Genomic DNA, 27745 nt, shown 5'->3' on the forward strand with positions numbered 1-27745 from the left:
CAGGCTGGTACGTGAGTCTCTTATTTAAAGCTTGGGTGATGATAAAATCAGAGCCATAAAATGCATTATATTAGTAGACCCTGTAAACCAGAGTTGGGGGCTGGATTTACATATTTTCTGTGTATATACAAGAGGGACAAATGAGTGTTTAGAAGTTCAAGGATGGGGCAAATGGCAAGAAAGATGGTGCGAGTACCATTCTACTACACTGTGTCTGGTCATAGGGAGAATGCTTTGAATTTGTGACATAGAAATGGTCTTGGCACTGTGAAAGACCCAACACTAAGGCTAAAAACGAGTCTAAACTCCTTGTCTAGAACGAAATCTCAGCTATCAAAAACAGTCTGCAGATTGCAGAAAGTTCTCCAAAATCTGTCAGGATGAACAATAATAAATGATTGGGTCCACAAATGAGTTTACCATTCATTTTGGCACTGCCAGAAAATGTACAGCCACAGTGGGGTTTATATGATGAGTAAAATAGTAATGTTTAAAAAGAAAGAAGCAGTAATATTGATACTGTTTCATATTAAACATTTTAACATTGTTTAGACATCACTTCCTAAAAACTCTAAGAATGGTTATGAGTGGATGTACTCAAATATGAAGAAATACTATTGCTTTTTTTATAATCACATATTCAGATTCAGTTTGTTACTATGGAATCACATATGATGTCATAAATTTGACATTCTAAATGCAAACCTAGGCAGAGCAACAGAAACATCAGGAAATGGAGCTGGGGAGAGGAAAACCTGCATAACAACAAAAGAAATTCAGGACTTAAAAGCAATGAGTCAAACATCTCTGAAACAGAAAAAGAAGGTGAGTGAATTGAATGTACTAGCATCTCGCCAAAGAGCTAAGGAAATGTAGACATCAACAAATGTAGATATCATTACCTCTGGGAATGTTCTGCAACAATTAAATCACTTCAGATAACGACTACTTGTGGAGTACAGGGAAGGAAAATAAAGAATATGAAGAATGGAGAAAAATGAGATTAAAGCATTCAGAATCAGTCAATCTAATAATTCAGCATTATTAAGCATATGCTCATATGTTAGTGGCAAAAGGTGAAAACACTGTTGCTATCTTTGAAGAATGCACAGCCTAGTAGGAAAGAGAATACATAAACAAAGTACAATTCGGTGCTCAGTAAAAGTATGTACAAAAGACACAGGCAACACGAAGGAATGTTTAACTCTGGGAACTTTTCCCAGGTCATGCTGAGCTGGGTTTTGAAGAACATAAGGAGAAGAGGAGGTTACAAGGAGATAGGGTGATACATAGGCAAATACAAGTGATTTAGCACAAGCAAACATAGAGATAAAAGTGTACCGTGGAGGGCAAGTTGGAGGTAGACAGGATACACCATGAGGCTCCTGGTCTGTAAAACCAAGTGAATGAAGAGTGTACACAGAAATGAAGCATAATTAGATTAATCCTTTATAAATATCGCTTTAAATAGATAGGGTCAATGGATCTAGAAGTTGGGAGGAGTTGGGGTTATGAAATCTAATCAAAAGTCTATAATTCTAAGAATTCAGGCCCATAATGATCTGAGATCTGGAACAAGGCGATGATAATAGGGATGGAGAAAAGGGATTGAGTTTTAAATATCTTTTGCAGTTATAAGTGACAGGATGTGGGGAGTGGCTGGTGACGATGTGGGGAGTGGCTGGAAGGATTTTAGGATCAGTTCCAGGACCACACAGCTCTGCCATTCTCTGCAGTCACAGACTCAATCATCCAACTAACACTGATGCAAAAAGAGTATTATGCATCAAACTGAGGGCTTCACAGGGGAGGGGGGTGGGGGAATGGGACAGACTGGTGATGGGTAGTAAGGAGGGCACGTATTGCATGGTGCACTGGGTGTTATATGCAACTAATGAATCATCGAACCTTGCATCAGAAACCAGGGATGTACTGTATGGTGACTAACATAATATAATAAAAAAACATTTAAAAAAAAAAGAGTATTATGCAGACTGCTCCCGAGCACATTGGTCTAAGCTAGAAGATGAGCTCTTAAACACAGAAATAACACTAATCTCGATCGCAATACAGCTACCGAATTAGCATGAAACAATACAAATAATGCTCCAATACGATGGTATTTCCTGCAATTGAAAATGAACATATTTGAATAGTGTCCATGACACAAATCATCTCCCTGTGCTCTCCTACAGTCTTCCCTATTAGTTTGTTCACAAGAAACCTCTTTTTACTCTAGCTTGAAAATATGTACAGAAGGCAGGACTGTCAATAGATCTGCACAGGATTAAGAACCTTGATTTTAAAAAACAGGCTATTATGGGTGAGGTTTAGATCCACAGAAGATTAGAGTTAGGGTTTATTAAGGAAACAAACAAAAGAAGTTTCAATTCTACACAGCCAAAGGAAAAGTTCCTTAAGTAGCAACCTTCAGAGTAGTAGAGAAAATAAGTTATTCTGTGTGAGCATGCCACATTTAAATCAAAGTCCTGCTGAGCTCTGGAAAATTCTCCCATAGCCTTTTGCCTGATATCATTTGTTTAAATGATAAATGCCTCATGCCTCAAATCTATAAACCAACAAATTTCTATATTAAAGATTGTTTACATAGTTCTCTGATATGTGTTATTTTTATTAACGTCTGTTAGAACAGAGGGAAAAATGTCTAAAATTTATATATATCTATATATATTTTATACTGGCAATGAGACAAATTCTAATTTTTATTCATCCTTTTATTCCCAAACTCAAGGTTTCTAATGCTCCTGAGATTAATTAATAAACATTCTTTGTTTCCATATTAAGAATGAGACTGGATCGAGGAACTCAAAAGACAGCCTAGACACAGACAAAAGAAAGGATTCTGAGAAATCAGGAGTTCGTCTGAGCACTCAGGTGAGCTGACCTCTTTTAGAGTTGGAGAGAGAACTAAGGAGCAGAAAGCATAACGGAAATTTAAGGGAACAGGAAAGTTCTGGGAGAGAAGACTGAGCTGCCAAGATTTCTATTAAGGGATACCTAATGTCCTCATGAAGAGGTTAAGGACAAACTAGGAGAAGTTGGTCCCTGCCTTCCCCACCAGTAGACAACCCCACCGCCATCTTCTCTGCTCAGCCTATGGGAGGAGACTGATCTTTGCGCAGATCAGGGAGGGTAGGGGAGTCTGGCCATCGCATTGACCATTTTCTGCACAATCTTTCAGATGAGGCGTGCAGTCAATCCGAATCACTTGCTGAGATGTTGCCCCATGCGAGGTCACTCGTCGTGTAGACGCTGCCTTTGTGCAGCTGAGGGAACAGTACCTCTTGGCCCCTGCCGCACAATACGTATTTATATTCACATGTGCCTGTTGTGGGAGCAGGGCCGGCAGATCACCATGATCAGGGTGAGCAGAGATCAAACTACTGATTTTGGAGGGGAACCACAGGCAATCTGGGTGAGGGGAAGGATACGGGGAATAGAAACTTCCACTTGCCTCTCCATAGTGTCTTCCAGTCTGATTCCTCCCAAAGGAAATGCTAGAGTGCTCTACTCCCCCTTAGGCCGCTGCTTGGGAGCCCTGATGCAGCCTCACTTAGATGCTAGCCGCCCATGTCTTTGTAATGTGCTCAAAAATGGTAAATGTGTCTTCTTAGCTTCAGCTAACAGGCTTAACCTTAAGGGAAGAAGTGGGCAAAAGATCAGAAAAATGGTCAACTCTACCATGTTCCATATAAGAAGAGTCACAGGTGAAAAAATACGAGACCAGATTTGTTTCTTAGTTTTGGATTCTCCTCCAGGTGGATCTCCACTTTTTGCTCATCACAGAATTTAGGATTGGGCCAGAGCTAGAATAGTACCTAAGGGTCAATGTTGAATTAAGGTCATATAGGACAGGGACCTTCTCATCGGGTTCTACTATGTTTAGCTTGAAATGGTTGTTCTGTAGGCATGTGCATGGCAGGAGTGGGTGGTGGGGTATTACACCCCTGGGTCTCTTCTTTCCTCCAAAGGGATCGCAGGAACTATCACTGCCAAAGACTGATTCTCGAGGGTACCTTGTGCGAAATCAGTGGTCCCGAACTTCACGAAGCCCATCCACCAGAGGTCCATCAATAGACGAACCCCGAAGCAAGAGCACCAGTCTTAAGGTAGAGATGGGAGATGAAATGAAGGAGAACATGATATAATAATGATGATAACGATAATAATAGTTAACATTTATTGATGCTTTCTATGTCCCAGGCCCTGTTCTATATACTTCACATGTTTTAGTTAATTCAGTCATCATTACAACAAACAAAAAAAACAAATCCATAAGCCTCATTCCACAGTTGAGAAAATTGAAACACAGAGTAACTTGCCTAAGATCTCATATTAATAACACTAATAGAGGTAGATTAAGACCCAGGGTCACTAAGTCTATAAGCTGTACACTTATTTAATGATTAAGCCCTTTGACTTCTCCTTCCTTTCTTCATTCATTCAACAATTATTTAATGAGTAATCAAGCCTTAGAAGACGGAATGGATCAATGTTTATAGCAGCAATGTCCATAACAGCCAAACTATGGAAAGAGCCCAGATGTCCATTGACAGATGAATGGATAAAGAAGATGTGGTATACATATATATAATGGAACACTACTCAGCCATCAAAAAAATAAAAAAGAAACTTGCCATTTGCAACAACGTGGATGGAACTAGAGGGTACTATGCTAAGTGAACTAAGTCAATCAGAGAGAAACAATTATCATATGATCTCACTCATATGTGGAATTAAAGAAACAAAACAGAGGATCATAGGGGAAGGGAGGGAAAAATAAAACAAGATGAAATCCAAGAGGGAGACAAACCATAAGAGACTCTTAATCATAGGAAACAAACTGAGGGTTGCTGAAGGGGAAGAGGGTGGGGGGATGGAGTAACTGGATGATGGACATTAAGGAGGGCATGTGATGTAATGAGCAGACTGATGAATCACTGAACTCTACCTATGAAACTAATAATACACTATATGCTAATTAATTGGGTTTAAGCTAAAAAAAAGAAGAAGGGGTGGAAAAATCAACAAAGTAGATAAATTGTTGAAAAGTGTTAGATTGTGTGGTGCTTTGGTCCCTTAATTAGGCCTGGCCCCATGAGAAGAAAATGCTAGTTTTGAAATTAAGTTTTTGGATGCACAGAGAGTGATAGACCTCACCACTGGGAGAACATGTATCTCTGTGAAAAGTGGCTCAATAGTCTAACCAAGAATATGCCTTTTGAAACATGTGAAACAATCACAAAATCTGAAATAATACATAGATGCCTAATAATTTATTGCACACCTTACTAAAGGCATTTTTCTCTAGAATCCTTCCTTTTTATAAAGGAAGATTCTCTCTCCAAATAAGCTCCACTGACAGAGTTCTGAAGGCAATGGGAAGATACTTGGTTCTCCAGTCTACCAACCTTCCCAGCAATCACTGAACTAATCACAGGGCAAATGTAGAAAGAGATACCTCCAGGTACTTTGTAGAGTCTGCTGGTGGGAGCGTCTGGTCTAGTTGCTCATAGAGTTAACTGGAGGTCACAGATAAAGGCAGTGGTTAGCAATGACCTTTACTCAAGCCCTCCATCCTACCTGGAGGTCTCTGACTGAGCAAGCATAAGGGAAGCAAGCAACAGAACTTTGCAAACTACAGGCCAGCTGGGTTGGCTACGGGCAAGGAAGAAGATCTGTCAACTCCAGGGGGAAAAAAAAGTGCGAAGTGCTGATGGGGGAAGGTAGGGGAAAATAAAAGCAGTCTATCTCTGTGTTCATGTAACAGAAATATCCAATAACTGGGGCCCTGAAACATCCGAGCCCCTTCAAGCCCTGCTGAAAGGAGCTAGGATGAACCAGGATCCAACTAAGGGCTAAGAATGGAACAGAGGGAAGGGGAAGGCTTCTTGACTCCTGCCAAGCAGAGATGGGGACAGGTGAGCATCTAACTCAGACTTCCGCTTTCTTGCTCCAGCTCCCCAGTAGCTCCACGACCTCCCGGACTTCATCCACCTCCCCCAGCCAGCAAGATTCCCTGAAGCAGCTGCCAGAGGAGCCCTCGCCGCCCACGCCGCCTATGCCTCCCACTCCACCCATGCCTCTCGACTCGCGTCCTCCCACCCCGCCGGAGCCCCATAGCTCTTCCCGGCGCAGCACCAAGATGCATGAGAATCCCGAAGCCTGGGCTCACGGCATCGTGCGGGACATCAGGGACTCCCGGGACTCCACGCAGCTGCGGGATTATCCGCGCACGCCCCCCACCGAATGGAAGTCATACGCCCAGCGCAGATCCACCTACTCCTCCCAGCTAGACCGGGACTGTCTGTCGGAACTGCCCAGGCAGCATCATCAACGGGAGGAAGAGGAGGACGAGGACGAAGCCTACTGGGCCTCAGTGAAAACTCTCTATGAGAAGATCCCGAGCTGCTCCCGCCCCCGACCGGTGAGCAGGGCCCACCCATCTGGTACTGGAGACTCCCCTCCTGGCAACCCTCCAAACCTGAGTGTCCCCCAGCCTCCCCTCTCTACAGTGTGTAGGGAAGTCCTGCCCAGACCCCTGCTTCTCCCCTACCCCTGCAACCTCAGGAGTTGGGAGGGAATCCCAGCCCTTGGCTGTCTCCAGCATCCCAGCGCCCCAAAGCGAGGCCTAGCTGTTTTCTTCCCTCCTTGCCCTGGCATGAGCCCCTTTCCAGAGTCCTTCCCTCTGTGTGACTGACTTTCCTGCCATTGGCGCCCCTCTCTGCAGCCCAAACCCAAGAATGCCATCACCATCGCTGTGTCATCCCGGGCGCTTTTCAACATGGTGGACGGCAGGAAAATCTATGAGGAAGAGGGTCTAGAAAAGTACATGGAATATCAGCTCAACAACGAAAATGTCATCCTGACCCCAGGGCCCGCATTCCGCTTTGTTAAGGTACCCTGCAAAACTGTGTTTGGAAGGTCAGGACCCTGGATGGAGAGGGAAGGACCCAGGCAGGCCCCTGGGATCTCAACCAGTTTCCCTTATAATTCCTGGTCCCCCGTTGTAATTCTTGCCCTTTTCGAGTTGACCCCAGGTCAGCTTACACTTCCAAAAAGGCTCCTAGACTGGTGAGGAAGGGCCTCCAGTTCTAGATTTGGGATGTTGAGAAGGCCCTCAGTGGAGTTCTAATCAAGACACCTGTAAGAAAAAACCTTTGTTCCCTTCCTAGGAGTGGTAACCAGAAGCAATAATGAGTTTACAATCCCAGCAGTAGAAACAAAAGCCTCATTAAAATGAGATGAAATTCACTTTAGCTGCTTTTGCCTCAAACATAACATACTAAGAAAATCAAGATGATCTTGGTTGGCTCTTGGCGGGGGGAGGGGGGGCATGATTTTAATAGAATAAGTAAGGTTCTCTGAACTTACACTGAAATGTATAGCACTTGTAACACTGATCCCCTATATAACTTATACAAATGTTACACAATAACATCATAACCAGCCAGAAAAAATGACAACTACAAGTTGTGAGTAGAAAGTACTTATGGAGCATGGTAGAAGCATGGGAGGAAACCACTAACCTAAAGACTCATGTTTAAAAAATAGACAAAGTAAGTTGGTAGCACATATCCTAAAATTGGAACAATACAGAAACCATTAGCATGGCTCCTATGCAAGGATAACATGCTAACTTATGAAGCATTCTATAGTCTATATTTTCATAATAAGTAATAATCACCAGATGATCAAGAAAAGAAAAGCAGATTTCAGGAATTAAAAAAAAAAAATTGACAGGGCCTGAAAGGGTTAGCCTGATCCTTCTCTCTACCTACCCCAAAGAGAGAATTCTAGGAAACCAAATATTGTAACAATTTTCAACAAACGTTATTCAGCAAACACTAACTGAGGTCCTGTATATAAGAGGCTGAAAATAGAGAAATGAATGGCATAACCCTGCCTTAAAGGAGCCATAATCTCTTAGTGAAGAGTCTTCAGAGTTTGAATTTGACACCAATGATATCCTTTCTCTCCAGACTCCAGACTCCAATGGCCACCTTGCCTGGCCCTCTTTACATGCACTCATGTTTGTAACCTGCAGGCACTGCAGCATGTCAATGCTAGACTCCGTGAGCTGTATCCTAATGAACAGGACTTATTTGATATTGTACTGATGACTAATAACCATGCCCAAGTGGGAGTGCGGCTTATAAACAGCGTCAATCACTACGGTAAGTAAAATAAATACCATGTGGAAGAACAGCTTGCTGCTCTGAGAGAGAGAAGCCATGTTATTTTGCTAACTGTAGCCTAACTAATGCAGTGTCTTTGATACTGACACCCCCTTCTGCGTGAGGAATGTTTATTTGCCTATGTCAGAGAAAGAGAGGCCATGTTCATTTTTAACTTTAGCACAGAGTTGGGCCCAGAGCTCTGGACTTAACTTGTCAAGTGCGAATTTCAAAGTCTTAATCCCAGCTCCTGCAATATATTTCTCTGTTTTATGTTTTTCACTTCTGAACTTGACTTCAAGGAGCCATCAACCCAGAGGCTTTCTCTGTATGATCAAACTTCTTGCTCACCACAGATCTGGGTTTAAGGTTTATGGGTTTTCACCTTTCCTTTCCACTCTTACAATCTGATTCTCCCTGACTGTTCTCCCCACACATCAAATCCATACCCATGTCAGCAAAATTGTCTTTGTTCCTTTACATGGAAATTTTGACTAACTCTAGTCTCCTCATAGCATTTCCATCAGTGTGTTGGATTCTTTAAGAGAAAATCCCCAGTTTCCTGCTATGGAATTACCTGACTTGTTATTTAGGGACCTTTTGACTATTTTCTAAGTGACCTATCCAGGCTTATGGTTATGTCGAGTCAAAGTAAGGTTGAACTTTGGCATATTTAAATTCAAGGTTTAAAGTGGACGTAATTATAAATAATCAAGACGTATTACAACTTATGAGTTTTACATTATCCTAATTATAAGGCTGATATCTGAGGCGTGCCTGGTGGCTCAGTCAGTTAGGCACCTGCCTTTGGCTCAGGTCACGATCCCAGGGTCCTGGCTGAGTCCTGCATCAGGCTCCCTGCTCAGCGGGGAGCCTGCTTCTCCCTCTCCCTCTGCCACACCCTGTGCTTGTGCTCTCTCACTCTCTCTGTCAAATAAATAAATAAAATCTTTTAAAATTAAAAAAAGGCTGATGTCTGAGACATAGTTTAAAAAATGTTTGCCTTTCAAAAAAAGCAGCTTTCATAGTGTTATGACATGGAAAGAGAACACAGATAAAAGGTTTAGCATACGTGAGTAGCATAATCACTCAGTATACAGTAGTGATTATTTTTTACAACATACGATCTTGCACAATTTAGTAGGTGACTTAGGCCTATCTATCCCTCACCAAACTGAGCCCAACAAGGCTAGTAGCGTTAAGGAAGCAGAGTTATCTACCCATCAATACTGCTAATGAGTTGACTGAGCTCCTTCTTCTCATGCAGCCTTATTCATGAACTAACAGCCTTTCACCTGGAAGAGTTAGTTAGTTACTTCCCTTCTCTGGGTGTTGAAGGCAATTTGTATCTTCTGCTGCTATGGCCTGTTAAATTATCATTCTCTGTTTTACATGCCTGGCTGCTCAGTGAACTGTCATCTCCTTAAGGACAATGATGTTTTGTTTCTGAAGTCCCCAGTGCCACCAAGTAATTTCTGATCATTACATTAATGTTATTTAAGGATTTGTAGAATACACTTTTGTGCCATTTATGCCCAATTTTGGCTTAAGTGAAAAATGTCCAATTTTGGCTTAAGTGAAAAACTAAGAGTATTTCCCTAATATCATAACAAACACTTCCACCTCAATTGTTGAGGAACCCTATCTACTCTGTGGGTCCATACAGATGAAAAACAACTGATAAGCCTCAAAATTCTGCTTTATATCGTGTGCAGCTACCCAATTTATTATGTATCTAAAAACACTTCGAATGGGCAATACACTATCTTATATGCATAATGTTATACTTTATTTAACTGTTCTCAAATCGTTAAACAGTGTTCTGCTTTTATAAAAAATCCTGAACTGAGCCCTTTTCACATAAATCTTTATCAGAGTTTCAGATTATTCCCTTAGAATGAACTAAAAAAATTTCAAAAGGTATAAACCAATTAGATTTCTTGATACATGTTGTCAAATTACTTTCTAGATAGCTTGTACCAATTTATACTTTCATCTAAAGTGGAAATGGGTGCCTATTTTACAAACGTTTCACCAATATCTAGCACTTGTTTTTAATTGTAGATTTGGAAGACATTTAATGGTATTTTAATATTTAGTCTCCTAAATAATTACATTTAAAATTTCAAGTCAAGGGACAGCTGGTTGGCTTGGTCAGTCAGGCGCCCGGCTCTTGGTTTGGGCTCAGGTCATGATCTCAGGGTTCTGGGATCAAGCCCTGACTCAAGCAGGGAGTCTGCCTGAGAATTCTCTCTCCCTTCCCCTCTGCCCCTACAGCCCCCATTAATGGTTGCTTTCTCTCTCTTTCAAATAAATAAATCTTTAAAAACAAACAAATAAACAAATAAATAAAAATTCAAGTCAAGAAAGGGACAATTTCACACCTGTTTTTGGAAAACAGTTTACATCCTAGCACTGCTTGTCATTACTATTACATTGTTCCTGAAGAAATACAGAAATGGTACTTAAAATAGAGCCACACATTAACTATCTCTTTCAACAAGTGAAGAGCCTATGTTTGAAGAAAAAGTACTCTGTCTAGTCTAGACAAGAGTCAATGTGAATCAGTGGGATTAGACAAGTCTTTATGTCTCAGTTTCCTTTTCTGCAACGATGATAATAATGCTTATCACACAATTGTGAGAGCAAATTGGCAAGGTCTATATGGACATACTTAATAAATTATCATGCACCAAACACATCCACTATTATATACAATAGCTTTTTTTATATATAACATAACGATTTTCCAATATTAGTGCTACAAAGGTAATTCTAAAACCTCAATAGGCACTCAATTATTCTTAAGATAACTTTGATTTACATCTACAGTAAGTATATTGTCTTTAGTCTCTGACATAACAAAGTCTTTCTTGCCCAATAATAGGCTTACTAATTGACCGCTTCTGTCTGACTGGTGGAAAAAGCCCTATTGGCTATTTGAAGGCATATCTTACCAACTTGTATCTTTCTGCAGATTCCGAAAAAGTACAAGAAGCAATACAAGAAGGTATTCATTTGGTTTTATCCTTCAAGTTAATAAAGAGGTTTGCACTAATGTTGACTTTCATTGGACTTCGTATACGATTATGTGGCTTATGTCCTTGTTAAATTTTCTGCTAAGTTGTTTCCACAAGTAGCAGCCCCTAAATCTGTCTTTTAGAGCTCTGACCTTCGTGGAGGTGGACATTCTCAGTGACTGGCCTACAACCCATTTTACACTTTCCCATCCATTACAGAAATGGAGGCAGTTGTGTAAACAACTGTTTTGAGATATGTGGTTACAAAGAGCAATTGAGTCATGAAGTTAGCTAGAAAAAAAAAATCTTGCAAGGTCTGGGAGGACCTTTTTTTCCTTTTTTTAATCATTAAAATGGTAGAGGAAACTGATGCTCCTGAGAAGAGTATTAATATATCTCCATGGTCTGCCAGGGATCGCATCTGCAACAATGTTTGATGGCGCCAAAGACATGGCTTACTGTGACACACAGCTCCGCGTGGCCTTTGATGGGGATGCTGTCCTCTTCTCTGACGAATCTGAACATATTGCCAAGGAGCATGGGCTGGACAAATTCTTTCAGCATGAAACACTATTTGAGAATAAGCCTCTTGCTCAGGTAGGTTCAGTGAGTTCTAATTAATTTTTATCTACTTATTTTCCAACATATAGATATACATATTTTAAATTATTTTAAGCAGGTAACTCTTCATTTCTTATCCTTTATACTCTTCCCCCTTTTATGAACTCCTCCTTTTGAAACATCTGCTGCCCGCTTAGGTTTTTTGTTTGTTTGTTCTGTTTTGTTTTGTTTTAACATCCTTTTATCTATCCTTTTTGGAAGTGTTTCTATGCTCTTCTCATGATAATGAGTTCACCTCCAAATTACAAGTAACAGAGGCAATATGGCTTACCAGTAAGCTATTTCTATATAATAAGTACTCAGAGTAGTAGAGTGATTTCCAATTTTTCAGTAAACATTTGTGGACCTCTCTGCAAACTCACTAACGGCATTACTTAATTGAGAAAATCTGCACAAATGAGAGCTCAAATTGAATCAAAATAATGAGCCTCAAACAAGTGCAAGCTATGAACACCTAATCAAAATGAAACTGAATATTTAGGGTTTTTGGAATCAATCCATGAACTGAAGTGTTAAAGTCACAGTGTGAAATAAACAAAACTTACAACTTCTGAACCAAAGGAAATCTGAAACACCAAAATATTCTCCAAACTGAATCTGAACTGATTATTTAGTTTTAATCTAAGAACTTTATGGAAGAATTGGTCTTTTTTTCTCAGCTCCTCTTGAACTTAAGATAAACTTAAATGTTGTTATTTTTATTACACTCATAAGAGTATAAATAGACTAACTGAAAGCTGAAAAGTTTCACTAACTCACCTCATGTTACAGCAAATGATATTTAAGCTGTTTGTGTGTGTGTGTTTTAATCAGAACTGTTGAGGTATAATTTATATATAGTAAAATTAATTATTTTTAGTGGAAGCTTCTGAGTTTTGACAAATGTATACAGTTATGAAACCATGACCAAACTCAAAATACTCATTATCCTCACAAAATTCCCCCATGCCTCTTTGTAGCCATCCTACCCTGCTATCTCTAGGATCTATCCACTACTAATCTGATTTCTGTCCCTATAGTTTTGCCTTTTTCGGATGTCACATAAATGGAACCACACAGGATACAGTCTTTTGAATTTGACTTCTTTTATTTAGCATTTGAAATACATCCATGTCATTCCATGTAATAGTGGTGTCTGTTCCTTTTTATTGTTGAGTACTAGTCTCTTCTATGGATGTACCACATTTTCTTTATCCATTTACCTGTTGGAGGATATTTAGGTTGTTTCCAATTTTCAGCATTTATAAGTAAAGCCGCTTTAAGCATTTGCATACAGGGTTCTGTGTAAACTTAAGATCTGATTTCTCTTTATAAATACTTAGGAGTAGGATCACTAGGTCATATGGTATATGTCCCACTATGTCATATATTTAATTTTATTAGATACTTACAAAGTATTTTCCAAAGTGACCAGACTGCTTTGCATTCCCAATAGCACTATATGTGAGATTTTGTTGCTCTGTATTTTGTACTGGTAAGTTGTTTTTTGTTTGCTTCTTTTAAGTTGTTCTAGTGGTTATATAATGGTAATATTGTGGTTCAAATGTGCATTTCTCTAATGACAAATGATATTGAACATGTTATCAGTTATTTATCTGCCATCATTTGTACTCCTTGGCAAATATATCTGTTCAAATTTCTTGCTCATTTGTATTGGGTTTGTTTATTATTGAAGTTTGAGAGTTCTTAACATATTCTGGATAGAAGTCCTTTATCAGATGTGTTTTGCAAATATTTTCTCTCAGGCTCAAGATGAGCATGTCTTTTTATTCTTTTTATATCTTCAGTGTCTTTTGATGAACAGAAACATAATTTTGATGAAGTTCAATTTATCAGTTCTTTTATGAATTGTGTTTTTAATGTCATATCTAAAAACTGTCAAAGTCACATAAATTTCCTATGTTTTTGTACAAAATTTTATAATATCAGGGTTTTTTTAAGGATTATGACCTATTTTGAATTAATTTTTGTATTTTTGCAGAGTATTGGTCAAGTTCACTTTTACTGCTTACGGATATCCTAATTGTTCCAGTGTTATTTGTGGAAAAGACTGGCTTTCTATTCCTTTAATATGCTTTTACCAATATCACACTGTCTTGATTAGTGCAGTTCTATAATAAGTCTTGAGATCAGGGTAGTGTGAGTTCTTCAAATTTGTTATTTTTCAAAATTCTTTGGGATATTCTGATTCTTTTGCATTTTTATACAGATTTAACAACTAGCTATGCATTCCTCGAAAAAAAAAAAATCCTGCTGGAATTTTGATTATGATTGTGTTGAATTTTTAGCTTAATCTTGGGGAGGGGGACTTCTTAATATCAAGTCTTTCAGTCCATGGACATGATATATTCTCCATTTATTCAGGTCATCTTTGATTTTTTTCATCAGTGTTTCGAATGTTTTTGTCTACAGATATCACACATACTTTGTTAGATTTCTACCTAAGTATTTTATAATTTTTTGGTACTATTTTGAATGATATTTTAAAATTTTTATTTCCAATCTGTTTGTTGCAAATATACAGAAATACGGCTGGTTTTTGCATATTGACTTTGTATATTACAACTTTGTTAAATTCACTAGTTAGTATGGTAAAATTTTTGTAGATTATTTGAAATTTTCTCCAAAGACAATGCTATGAATAAAAACACTTTTATTTCTGTGTTTCCATTCTGTATGTCTTTTAATTATCTTTCTTGCCTTATTACCTTTGCTAGTACATCCAGTACAGTATTCAACAAGAGTGATAAGAGGGCACATCCTTGCCTTGTCCCTGATCTTCAGGGCAGATCATTCACTCTTTGACTCCTAAGTATACAGAGAGAATATATTTTGTATGATTTCAGTTCTTTAAATTTGTTGAGGAGTGTTTTATTCCCAGAATATGGCCTATCATGGTGAATGTTTCATGCGTACTTGAGAAGAATGTTGATTCTGTGTTGTTGAGTAGTCAAAAATGTCCATTAGCTTAAGTTGACAGTGTACTAGTCAGGTAATACTGCCCAGGTTTTCCACATTGTCAATGATTTTCTATCTATTTCTGTCCACTACTGAGGAGGCAGTGTTGAAGTCTTCAAGTATATTTTGAGGATTAATCTATTTCTCCTTTCAGTTATATGCATCTTGCTTCATGTATTTTTAATCTCTTTTGCTTACTGCCCGAAAATTTAGGATTGTTATATCTTCTTGGTGAAATAATCCCTTTTCATTATGTAATGTCTCTCTGATAGTCATATAACCACTCCAGCTTTTTGCTTTTTGTTTGTTTTGTGGACACGTGTTTGTATTGTATAACTTTTCTATAGTTTTTACTTTTAACCTATTATGTTTTTACATTTAGATTGTTTCTATATTTAAATTGGCTTTCTTGCAGATTATGTAGATTGAGATAGATAGATAGATAGATAGATAGATAGATAGATAGATATCATGTTTTTTGGTACAATCTGACAATCCTGTGTTTCATTGCTATTTTTAGACCATTTACATTTAATGTGATCATTACTCTGGTTGGATTGAAATCTATCATCCTTCTACTTTTTTCTATATGTTCCATCTGTTGTTTGTCTTTCCTTCTCTTTCTTTTTGCTTTTGTATTTATTGTATGTATTATATGTTTCCAGGATTCCATTTTATCTCCACTATTGACTTATGACTCATTTTAAATTTTTCTGTGATTATGCTAGGATTGACAACATACAACTTTAAGTAATCACAGTCTACTCTCAAACAATATAATGACACATCATGTATAGTGTAAGAATCTTACAACAGTATATTCTCAATCCCTTCCTCTCACGTTTTGTACTATTGTCACACATTTTATTTTCACCTATGCTATCAACTCATAATACTTTGTTATTATTTTTTATTTGATTAATCAATTATATATAGAATGAATATGGCTAAGATAAAAAATATGTCTTTTGTATTCATCTTCATTTTAACCATTTCCAGGAATCTTGATTTCTTTGTGTAAATCCAGCTTTCTCCCTGGTATCATAATCAGTTTGCCAGAAAGCCATTTTTTAACACTGCATGTACAACTGATATGCTATTACCAAAAGCTCTGCTTTTCTTTGCTTGAAAAACTCCTTATTCTCCATTTTTGAAAATATTTTGACTGGATATAGTTTTCTGCATTTACCATATTTTTCTTTCAGCACTTTGAAAATACCCATTCATTATTTTCTGACTTCCATAACAGTCTCCAATCCCACTTCCTGTGGTGGAGGGGTTTTTCTTTCCCTTTCCCCCATAGCGGTGGATCTTTACCTGTGCCCTAGGGGTAACAGTGTTTGAAGCCCTTCTTCCGGCAGTGTGAGACTTTTGTTACTTAGGAAACATGAAGCAAGGTGGAGTTTTAGGCTTTTCTCAAAGTGGTAACTGCCCTTGTCCTCCAAACCTGCACTACCAAGGACTGCTTTCTCTCATTACCCATCCTGCCTACAGTCTTTCTCATAAGCAACTAGTAAAGTCCATGAAAAAAAGCATGTAAGAGAGCATTTCCTGGGTCTGTGACTTTCAGGGCTTCTTTGTTCTCTCATTAGTCCACATTTGTCCTTTAGCAATATTGTTTTTTTTTAATTATCTCAATTTTTCATACTTGCTTATATATGGTGTCTGGTATGTTGTCCTCCATTGCTTTGCCAAAGATGTGCCAGTTCTTGAATTCCCTATGTTGTTAAAGAGAACCTTAGATTTTTCCCTTAGACTTTTTTTCTTTACATTTCATGTTAGTCTGTTGTCCTGTTACCTCAGCTCTCTAATGGGTTCAATAAATGTTATCATTTTTTTTTTAGATTATCTGGGTTTTTCTTGTTGTTAAGATAGGAATATCATCTGTCTTTCCAACTTTCTACATCCTAGGCAGATTCTTAATGTTTTAAGTCATACAGCTTCTCAGGAAAGTATTTTTTTAGTAACTTTACCTCAAATTTCTATATTTTTATTGACAAATTATATACCTGTACTACTGTACAAATGTCTAAATTATAAAACAAACCCAAAAATAGGAATACGGAAGGATGATGTGGATACCTGTTTTGAATATGGTGACATAAACGGACTGGTCCCTATTTATTCCCTCTGGAAACTACTCAAAAGCAGTAAGGAGAACTGTATTCCTCTGTGTTTCAAAGCCAAACTAGTCATGAGTTGGGTGACTCCTGCCAACAGTCACTATCCCCACTTTGCTATTGTTGCCAAAAAAAAAAAAAAGTTAATGGTTTTTTCACACATATATAGATAGATATAGAGATCTTTCACCATTAGAAAGTGAATTTTACTTGTTTTTTTTCCCCAATATACGCTGCCTCAGAGAAACCGTGATCTAAATAATGTACAGACCTAAACAGACAAATGATTATCTAAATAAGCCATGTTTATTAAAAAACAGTTTGTTTCCAGGACAGCAGAGAAGAAGGGATCTTTTGAATTATGAAATCAAATCAGCCTTAGAATATTAACCTTGACCTTTGCCATAAAACCTCTAATTGTTCCAAGGAAAACCAATCTGTTTCAGTGATGAGTAACAAAAACAGAACCAGCACAGAATATAAGCAAAGATACTGAGAAAAAGACAAAGAAGGGTAAAATCTAATAAGAGACACGGATCTTTCACTAGAAATAATAGCCAAAGTATAGGTAAAAATTGTGCCTAAACTTGAACTTTTAAAAACTTAATAAAGCAAGTCAGGGTCATAAAGTAGAAATGTAAGAATCAGGGGACAGATAGTAAAAAGTTAAATGGTAGAACTCTGGAAATTAGTAGAATTGAAAAATAAGATCTTAGAGAGAAAATGACAGAAAATAGATCAGAGGTAAAGAAAATCCAACATACATATAACTGAAATCCCTGAAGAAAAATACTGACATTATGTTCTGAGTGGAGAAGGAGAGGGTTATGTGTGGTAAATACAAAGATGCAAATGTATATAAAAATATAAACCAGAAAACATCTTAAATTATCAAAGATTTTAATGCATACATTAAAGTATTAAAATAAATCGAACAAAATGATCATCATCAAGATGTGCCCTAATAAAATTTTTTGACATCAAAGATGAAGTAGCAATTCTTTGGGCAGCCTGCACATATGAGTGGGGTAAAAATCAAGCTGTCCTCAGTCTTTTCCATAGCAGCACTCAATAGCAAAAGACAGTGGAGCACAACATATAAAAAATCTAAGAAAATGGAAAGAAAATAATCACAGATTCTGTATCTAGCTAAAACTTCATTCAGGTAAAAAGAAAACAGATCAGTTGAGAATATCAAGGATTGTTATTTCCATAAGATTTTCTTGAGAAAACTAGAAGATAACATTTTGGCCAACATGTAGATGACTAGAAACACAAAGGGACAAATAAGCACAGAATATATTTAATCACAGATCTAAAACTAAAACAATTGTAGAGAATAGGGTGGTAGAAAAGAAAGCACACATTATGTGTCCTAACAATGTAGAAATTATATAACTAATGAAAACTGGAAAATGTGGAGGAAAAAGACCTAAGGAAGAGTAAGTATGTTGATATCTTCAGTTATAATAGGTGATCAAAGGATAAGATGTAAATCTAATAAACAGAAATAAAAGAATCTTTAATAATGAAAATTTAAACATTTAGAAAGAGGAAACAAGTAAAATTGGATGGTTGCAGAAGAAATCGAGGATAAGAGAGAGGTGAAAAAGTACTGTAATTTCATTTTTCTCACTGTAAAAAAATAATAGATCCTGGATTTTTAAAAAAAAAAGAACCAACAGTACTATAAAAAGTTATACTCACACAGGTAACCAATAGAAAGAAATAATACAAACCTTCCTAAATCTTAAACGAAGCACACATACAGACATGCACAAAGGAAAAAAAAAAAAAAACACCCAATGAACAATCTTTTAAAATCTTTAAACAAGGAAAATGCAATAAAAATCATAAGAAAGAACCATTATCACATATATTTGTAATACCAATAAATACAAGTGGCCTAAAACTCAACTTTGTTTAAAAATTAAGACTTCCAGGTTGGAACACATAGCAGAATCCAAATCTTGCTCTATTCCAGAGAAACAGCTAAAACTAAGTGTTCAGAAAGGTTGACGATAAAAGTAAGTGTGAAGATACACACAGGTAATTGTAAATATAAGACAAGGTTAGAGTCAAGCCATGAAGGCAGCAAACTAGATAAAGGAGTATACTTCATAATATTAAAATGTGCAATTCACAAAAAGAAAACTAAAATAGTTCTTTTGGTGATTAACCAAACTTTCTTCAGAGTATTCCATTTTGCCATGGACAATTTATGTCTGTTGCCCTTTTACTTTTTATAGAAACTTTCACTCTTAAAACATCAATGTTTAAGTAATAAATTATATGATCATCTTACATTTATTCTGGGAATGGCAAGGATAGTTCCATACAAGGAAATAGGCTCACATAAATGCAAGGAGTTTCAGGACTGTTCCATTGGCCTTAGAATACCGCAGGTCTAATGCAGTACTATAACCTTTTATAAGCTCTTATAAGCCTCTGTTTTTTCAGCATTCACCTCCTTCAGCTCACTCGATCACAGCTGTGACATATGTTCCTTTTACAGGGTCCCTTAAAAGGCTTTCTGGAAGATTTAGGCAGACTGCAAAAGAAGTTTTATGCCAAAGACGAACGGTTACTTTGCCCTATCAGGACCTACCTGGTTACAGCCAGGAGTGCAGCCAGTTCAGGCGCCCGCGTGCTGAAAACACTTCGCCGCTGGGGTCTAGAGATAGACGAAGCTCTTTTCCTTGCTGGAGCCCCCAAAGGTCCCATTTTGGTGAAGATAAGGCCTCACATTTTCTTTGATGATCACATGTTCCACATTGAAGGCGCGCAGAAGCTCGGCACCATCACAGCTCATGTACCTTATGGCATTAATCAAAAAATGAACAATTAGGGATGGGGAGGAGAAATAAAGCAGTAAGTCCGGTATTACAGAAGCCACTTCTTGTGGATCTCTAGGGTAATTAGATAGGTATTTCAGAAGATTGGACCAGAACTTAGTTCATTTGGAAAGGTTTCCTCTTGATTTTTTTGAAAATATTTTGAACCCTCAAGTTAATTTCAAGCTACTTCTCTTTGAGCTATCAGTGCTGTTGAACACCACTGCACCTACCCTTGTGTGTAACTCATACTGATGACTCTTTAGGATAAGCTTAGAACTTGAATGCTTGAACGCTGAAGGGGCTATAGCCTAGTTAGTTTTGCAAAGCATTGCTCATTTTTGGATGTTAGTAGATAAAATGAATTGATAACCATCATCATTGTAGAATATTGGTCTTCAAACAAGGACAGAGTAGGGTTAAACACTCTTCGAAATTACAGCTTTTTATTCTGTTGCATCTGTGACCAGCTTTTTAATCAATGCAAAATTAAAAGGTCACTCCACCTACATGAGTATACCAATTCTGACATCACTCATTCAGAAATAAATCAGCAGGTTATTCAGATAGGGCACTTTCCTTCTAAGATGAGCTCCAGACAGAAGCTCCTGGCAAAGCTTCTTCGAAGCTTACCTGGTGGGGGCATTGCCTCTGGACCACAAGGCTTCATATTTGAAGTCTCTGGCTCTGGGCCTGGAAGGTAGATCCAATGTTTACATGGAAAAAATGTCTTGGCTACCACTTCAAAATGTAACATGAAGTGTAGTATCCTAGCCTTTCACTGTTACCATTCTTTTGTTATTTTTATTTGTTTTCAAGAAACACTGACTGGTTTTTAACGATAATCTACTGCATAATAGGCACAGTGAGCTGGTTATTTTCATGCCACCTCATTTTCTTACAAACCAAGTGTTTGTAACAGAATAATATTATTACCCTCATTTTTATCAATGAAGAAAGATTCACAAAGAAAAAGTAGCTTGTCCAGTAATGTGCAGCTAATAAATGGTAGAACTAAAATTCAAAATCAGATCTTACTTCAAAAGCTATATTCTGTCTATTTTCTCTGTGTTATATAGCCTTCCACATCAAGCTGTTTTTATTAATTCCATGGCCATAGGACCCATCCTGAATAGATTAGTCATTCCATTAAGTTCTAGGCTTAAAGTACACAGCAGTTACATAGCAGATCTGGGGATTTCCCTCCTCCTCCCCTCTTCATGCCCTCTCTTGTTCCTTCTACCCCCACCTCTTTCTCTAGTGCACCCATATACATACTCCACCCCACCTCTAGTTAAAGAAGACTGCTGCTGACATATAGCTTTCGCTCTGCTGCTTAATTTGATGTAAGCTAGTCCAAAATATATCCGTCAAGACACTCATTAAGTACCTACTGTTTTCTATACATTCTCTAGTATGAGGACCACAAAAGAAACTCAGACATAATCCCATCCTTTAGGAAATTTAAAACCTCGAACAATCCAGTAGAGTAAGTCAGTCAAGGATGCAAACTGATATAGTCAACACTAGATGGCCGTTTGTCCTCTGTGCCAAGCGAGGGTCACACAGGAAGTTGAGGCAGAGATCTACATGGGCTGGAAGTGGTCAGACAAGAGAACTGAGGTGAATTTTGAAGGATGGAGAAAATACGGATAGATTGTAAAAGAAAGAGGAAACAGATATGCTCCGGGATCAGTGAGTTTGAGAGGCAGCTTCAAATTACAGAAAGGGTGGAATAAAGCCCCATCCCTAGTGATTTCTGCTCTGGTGCCTTGTGGAACCCCCAGGGACAGCTCTCCTTCCCACCTGTGAGCTCCATCTCCAACACTCACATGAAACCTTCTTCTGGCATTCTAACCCTCTTCTATTTGTAATGTGACTGTTCACTGCATGTTACATCCTTCCCAAGAGAGTTTATCAAAATAATCTAGGGAGTTTATTTCAAACTATACAGGTTGTGTGTCTCTTCTCTTGTCCTGATTATTCTAGAATGGGGGCTGTGGCAGGGGATGTCTCTATCTCTGTACCAGACAATAAGCACCTTGAGGGCAGAAATGGTGTCCTATTCCTCTGTGACTCTCACAGGGCATCAGGCCTCACACATATCAGATGGGTGAGTAGATGAATGAATGAGGACTTGAGAAGAGCTTGGTCTAAAGCTATGAAGTTTGCAGCTTTAAGATGGGTCCCTGTGGCAATAAACCCTGATATTTTTCAATCACTTATAGTGTACAAAGCACTTCCCCTTCCATTATTACATTTAATCGTCTCCTGGAGAAGAGGTGGAAGCACTTGTGAATGGGCCTACTCAGAAGTCTGTGTCTAGAGTAAGTCCAGGCTTTCCCACTGTATTTCTACCAGTATCAAATAAGACCACTGGAGGATGACTTTTGCTTTAGAGAGCAAGGCCACAATGGTTTTCAGTTCTCAGACTGAAATCACCTGGGAGCTTCTTAGAAATGCAGTCTCAGGTCCCATCTGGAACCTATTGAGTTCTAAACTCTGGTACTGGGCCCTTCAATTCGGGGGGGGGGGGGGAGTTGTGTTGTTTTTACGAGCTCTGCGGGGGATTCTGATACTATGGTAACGTCTGAGAACCACTGGTCCATTTTGTTTCCGACTGGTTCATGTTGCTAAGTTCTTCGCCTCATCATACTAAAAAAGAGCTCTTCCTCAGACTCCATAAGGGTAGGAACCACTCATTCTCCTGAGTGGAGTAAAGTAAATTGCATGGAGGAGTAACAAGTCCCAGGAATACTTAAAGGAAAACACACTAAGCAAGCCCTGATATGTGGGATTTGTAAATTCAAAATATTCCTAAGGCATTCCCACCGGGTCGACCACCACCACTCTGGGGTATGTGCTCACCCTCCACGCTCAGGCTCGGGGCCGGTTCCACCGAGTCCACGCGACTCAAGGCGCTGCACTCCCCTAACCAATCCCGTGCCCTCGGAAGGAAAACTACAAGTCCCAGCATGCCCTACGCCGCCCCGTCAGGCCGCAACAGGCCCCGCCCCAGAGTTCTTCGCGTGCAGGTGGCAGCTCCAGCCCCGCGCGTGCGGCGACTCCGGAAGTCCCGCGCGGGGTCCGGTGGGCCATCGGCCCCGGCGGCTATGGCCGTGGCTACCGTAGCGGCGCTCTTGGCCGCACTGGGCGGGGCCCTGTGGCTGGCGGTCCGGCGGTTCGTGGGGCCCAGGGTCCAGCGGCTGCACGGAGGCAGAAACTCGGGCCTCATGCACGGAAAGACCGTGCTGATCACGGGGGCGAACAGCGGCCTGGGCCGCGCCACGGCGGCCGAGCTGCTGCGCTTGGGGGCGAGGGTCATCATGGGCTGCCGCGATCGAGCGCGCGCCGAGGAGGCGGCGGGTCAGCTCCGCCGCGAGCTCCGCCAGGCCGGGGGCCCCGAGCCGGGCTCTGACGCCGGCGAGGCCGGCGAGCTCGTCGTCAAGGAGTTGGACCTCGCCTCGCTGCGCTCGGTGCGCGCCTTCTGTCAAGAGATGCTCCAGGTGTGGGGCTCCGGGAGCCAGCTGGAGATCGGGGACCGGCGCGGGCCTTGGCGGACGGGCGAGGCGGGGCCGGGGCTTAGCGGGGGGGCCGGGGGGGGGAGGTGGTACCGCCCAGAGTCCAGGGGGTGTGACCTTGGAAAGACTGAGCATAAGACTCAGTCAAAGAGTAAGAGAGAACTTGGGAGTGCAAGGCTGGGGAAATTGGTAGGAAAGGCCTCTGTTTTCCAAAGATGCTGAGAAAACAATGGCCCCAAGAGGAAAATAAACCAGCATCTGAATATTTCCTTTATTATGTGAGGGTGGCCCAGGGGGAGATCCGCCAGATCTTCAGATTGTTTTTTTGGGGGTCTGAAGTCAGTGCACCAAGCCATATTTCAGAGAGCCTGAGAGCCAGGGACCTTGAAGCATCCGCCCCGCCCCCCCCCCCCGCTGGGGTGCCACCAGTGGACTCATTAGCACCAGCTCCTTAAACAGTCTCTGGCCTGATTTCTAAATAGATTGGAGCTCAGAATCCCAGTAGCCATGTGCTCTAAACGGTTACAGAAATATAATACTTAGTTATTTATTGAAGGTTTCCTATGTGCCAGAAGCTGTACCAAGAATTTCAGATACTTAAAAAATTTTTCTTTTAATGAAATTAAAGTGCCTTTCGCTATTATTGTCATCGAATCCTCAGTAACCCTGGTAGATATTATTATCCCCATTTTACAACATTAGGCAACAAAGGCATAGGTAGGCCAAATAATTTGCCCAGGCTGTCTCCAAAGCCCTTGTTTTTAACTTCTCTAGTCCTGCTGCCTGCTGTGAGGTGTTGGAATCTTTGTTTAGGTGATAAATATTCCACTGAAGTGGATGTCCTCTGTTGAAATTGAGGTCTAAGAGTTTCCTGCAGAGGTGACTTGCAAAAGGGCATATAGAAGAGTGAAATTTAAAATTAGCTGGTGTGGGAAAGGTGCCCATGAGAAACCGAGCCTCTTGAGTCTACAGCAGAGGTTCCCAAACTTTCTAATTTTTTCATGATGCCAGTAGGCCAGAGGAAATATCTATCCGTTTATTAAGTAATTAGGTCCAAACAACCTAATAAGTATTTATGTCCTAACAACTTAGTAGCTGTTTGAGAAAATAATACACGTAATTGAAAGAAAAAAGATATTTCATTCTTCAATAACCATAATTACTAATGGGAAATGTACACCTGTTGTTCACTCCATCAACTTCTCAGTCTTTGGAATCAGATTGGAAATGTCCACCACCATTTCTTGTTCTAAACTGATACTTAACATTGTACTTGCATTTTACTAAAACCTCAGCTTTACAAAGATAGGACACCATTGAAAGGAATTTAGCACAATTTAATGTTAAAGGTGTGGACCATTTGCAGCTAGTAGTTTTTGAGATGTTGAGCAAAGTATCACTTTGTTTCCCTGGAAAATTTAAAATCCATAGCACCCTGTGGAGTTCCTTGTGAGGCTCTGGGGCATCTTGGTGCACAGTTTGGAAACTATTGCAGATCTAGAGAGGTTTTCTGTTTGTTTGTCTTAATGGCTAGTATTTCATTGTCAGGTAAAACAGGTTAAGAAATAAGTACTAGTGTATAAAAGATGTTGAAGCATTAAAAGTGGGTCTTCCTATTGTTCCTTAAAAATGTAAATGTGTCTGGGTATGCTTCTCACTTCTGATACTTGAGGCATTTTATTACTTTGGCCACTTGAGACAGAACCAATTAAAAGTTAAGGAGATAAACTTTATTAAGTTTCTTTTTGGCTCTGAAGTCCAGTGACTATAACCAGATTTTTTTTTTTTAATGGACGTATAAATTTCCCACAGGTTGGTATTCATGGTATTTATGTCATTTATCTCCTAGAATTTAAAAAACAGTGAATGATAAAGTCTTAAAATAACACAAGCCCAGCAAAGAATGATGGCTCAGAAATGATTAATACAGGAAACTCTTCCAAAGGATTAGTGAAAAAAGAACACTCCTTTCTTTCCCCCACGGGTGAACTTTTGCCTTCTTTTTGAAGTTGACTGTCGGAAAAGCCAAAGGTGCTTAGGCAGACAGAATGATAAATAGTTAATCCTCTGACAGGTAGGCTGTGATAACAGTTGTGAAATTTAACACATTTTTCTTTTTTCTTACACTTGGCAAAAGGGCCAGTGAAATTTGAAATTTGACCTCAAATTAATTTAATTGTAGGTCATCACTGTGTCTTTACACCTGGAACATGTTGTACATTTCTTTTTCTCTGCCCATCAAAAGAGACAGAGAGGAGCCAAGAAAGGGTTAGGGAAAACCAACTTATATGAATTAAGGAATGAAAAGACTTCCTTTTGAGGACAGTCTAAATTTTAGCATTTTACTCTGGAGAGATGCAGGAGGGTACAAAGTGTAAAATCCTGACTATCTAGATCCCGTAAGCTGGGGGCCTTTCAGAGTTTGAAAGAGGTAGATTTTATATAGGGAAAAAACTGAATTCTAAATTTATAATAGAGGTTAAAGGTGTTTGTTGGTCCTAACTCCTCTCTAAATGTCCTTTGCTTTTACTGTGAGACTTAGTATTTATGATTCATTGCTTTGTTTCTGATACTTTTATATTACCTATTTAATTTTTTTCTTAACATTTCTTTGATTTAGTCGTGATGTTCTCTCCAGTTTTGATTTGCATCCCTGACCCTTTCTATTGCATGTCCCAGTTTTAAGGAAACCACTTGGAGGTGCTCCATCCCCCTGGTACCGTTTGCCCTTAGAAAAGTACAGAATGAAGCAATCCTAGTTTGCCCCTGGTGTTGTTAATAGCAGCTCTGGGAATAAACAATGCTGACCTACCTTCTGCCGGATTTCCACTTCCTAGCTCACATCAACTCTCTAGCTATGATGTGAAACTCCCAATTAGAAAAGCAAGCTAGCTTACTAATTAAAAACAGGGCCATTGGTGTCAGAAGATTTCATCTTCCAGTTTTTGTCTGCCACCCAAGAGCCCTGTGATTCCGCACAAATCACCTAACTTGGGTGCTTAGTTTGCTCACTGAGTTGGTGAGGGTAGATGAGAGAATATGTGAAAAGCACAAGGCCAGGCCCCCATTAAACACACAAGTCTTTCCACTCTTCACCCCTCAATTGTTGAAAACCCACAGAGGCACTTTATAGAATTTTCGTAGTTCGCAAAAACTTTTAAAAATTTCATTTTAGGCCTGTGTTCATAATTGCCCCATTCTCTTTTTGACATTTAAAGGAAGAACCTAGACTGGACGTCTTAATCAACAACGCAGGGATCTTCCAGTGCCCTTATATGAAGACGGAAGATGGGTTTGAGATGCAGTTTGGAGTGAACCATCTGGGGCACTTCCTACTCACCAATCTTCTCCTTGGACTCCTCAAAAGTTCAGCTCCCAGCAGGATTGTGGTAGTTTCTTCCAAACTTTATAAATATGGAGACATCAACTTTGAAGACTTGAACAGTGAAGAGAGTTATAATAAAAGCTTTTGTTATAGTCGGAGCAAACTGGCTAACATTCTTTTTACCAGAGAACTAGCCCGCCGCTTAGAAGGCACAAACGTGACTGTCAACGTATTACACCCTGGCATTGTGCGGACAAATCTTGGCAGGCACATACACATTCCACTGTTGGTCAAACCACTTTTCAATTTGGTGTCATGGGCTTTTTTCAAAACCCCATTAGAAGGTGCCCAGACTTCGGTTTATTTAGCCTCTTCACCTGAGGTAGAAGGTGTGTCGGGAAAGTACTTTGGAGATTGTAAAGAGGAAGAACTATTGCCCAAAGCTATGGATGAGTCTGTTGCAAGAAAACTCTGGGATATCAGTGAAGTAATGGTTGGCATATTACAATAGGCACAAGGAGTGAAAGAGAGCTATTTATAAAACTGGCTGCCAGTTATTTCTATAATCAGAAATGGTGTGGCTTGAGTACTTGCTACTTGAAAACAGTTTTGGTTTTACAGTAGTATTGCTGAGATACATATGGATGTTTTGAAGTTACTAAGAAGTTATTTTTTGGAGAACATAAAATTTCAGAAAAGTCTTAAATATATAATAAACATAATAGCAAAATGAGCAATATAATTATACTTCAGAAATTATAATTGAGCAAGCATGAATTGCAAATATTAAAGAATCCAGTGACTTAAACACCTTGAGAAGTTTTTCATATATCTTTTGAGTTTCATGGCCAAAGTGTTAAGTATTTTTATTGCAGTGCCGGGTTTTGTGTGAAAATAACATGCCTGTTATGTGCACAATTCTTACTTGGAATAAATTTAATGATGCAAGTTCTTAATTGTGTATTTTTTTTTTTACAAGTTTCACTGAAGTGAGTCCTTTATCATCTTATTAGCCTCCACTGATCTTGGTATGCACAGTGTCCTTTCTTCCCACATATCTTGCATGCTGCATTAAGAAGTAATATTTCTAAAGCCCAAATCTGTGTCATGGTGTCATGTGCCTGCTTAAAAATATGTGGTGGTTTCCA

The 27745-nt window shown here is 39.2% G+C and overlaps 1 protein-coding gene and 1 non-coding gene across 8 annotated transcripts; both read left to right on the forward strand.

Annotated features, from left to right (window-relative positions):
• Nucleotides 1-792: 792 nt before the first annotated feature.
• LOC123798631 (retinol dehydrogenase 14) lies at nt 793-27553 on the forward strand. Of its 7 annotated transcripts, XM_045807123.2 has the most exons (11): nt 793-825; nt 2806-2895; nt 3153; nt 3255-3385; nt 3993-4130; nt 5981-6448; nt 6752-6919; nt 8069-8198; nt 11086-11208; nt 11631-11815; nt 19433-19765. In XM_045807123.2, the coding sequence occupies exons 1-11, from the start codon at nt 793-795 to the stop codon at nt 19763-19765; spliced, it is 1800 nt and encodes a 599-aa protein (XP_045663079.1). The 7 variants fall into 7 exon arrangements, with proteins under 7 accessions (XP_045663079.1, XP_045663076.1, XP_045663077.1 ...); XM_045807120.2 differs by lacking the exon at nt 3153 and having other exon boundaries at nt 3203-3436; XM_045807121.2 differs by lacking the exon at nt 3153 and having other exon boundaries at nt 3203-3385; nt 3993-4134; nt 5979-6448.
• LOC123798641 (U6 spliceosomal RNA) lies at nt 7581-7683 on the forward strand. Its single transcript, XR_006781386.1, has one exon. It is a non-coding gene; the product is annotated as a U6 spliceosomal RNA (small nuclear RNA).
• Nucleotides 27554-27745: the final 192 nt, after the last annotated feature.

Source organism: Ursus americanus, chromosome 7 (assembly GCF_024610735.1).
Source record: "Ursus americanus isolate L20-20 chromosome 7, mUrsAme1.1.p, whole genome shotgun sequence".
Lineage (NCBI taxonomy): Eukaryota > Metazoa > Chordata > Mammalia > Carnivora > Ursidae > Ursus > Ursus americanus.

What these genes read in the sequence shown, in the direction of transcription:
- LOC123798631 (XM_087863845.1), top strand. Translation starts at nt 793, where the DNA reads ATGAGTCAAACATCTCTGAAACAGAAAAAGAAG. An exon ending in AAACAGCGTCAATCACTACG is followed by an intron (nt 8,199 to 11,085) that starts GTAAGTAAAATA and finishes GCCCAATAATAG; the next exon opens with GCTTACTAATTGACCGCTTC. An exon ending in AGAATAAGCCTCTTGCTCAG is followed by an intron (nt 11,816 to 26,490) that starts GTAGGTTCAGTG and finishes TGACATTTAAAG; the next exon opens with GAAGAACCTAGACTGGACGT.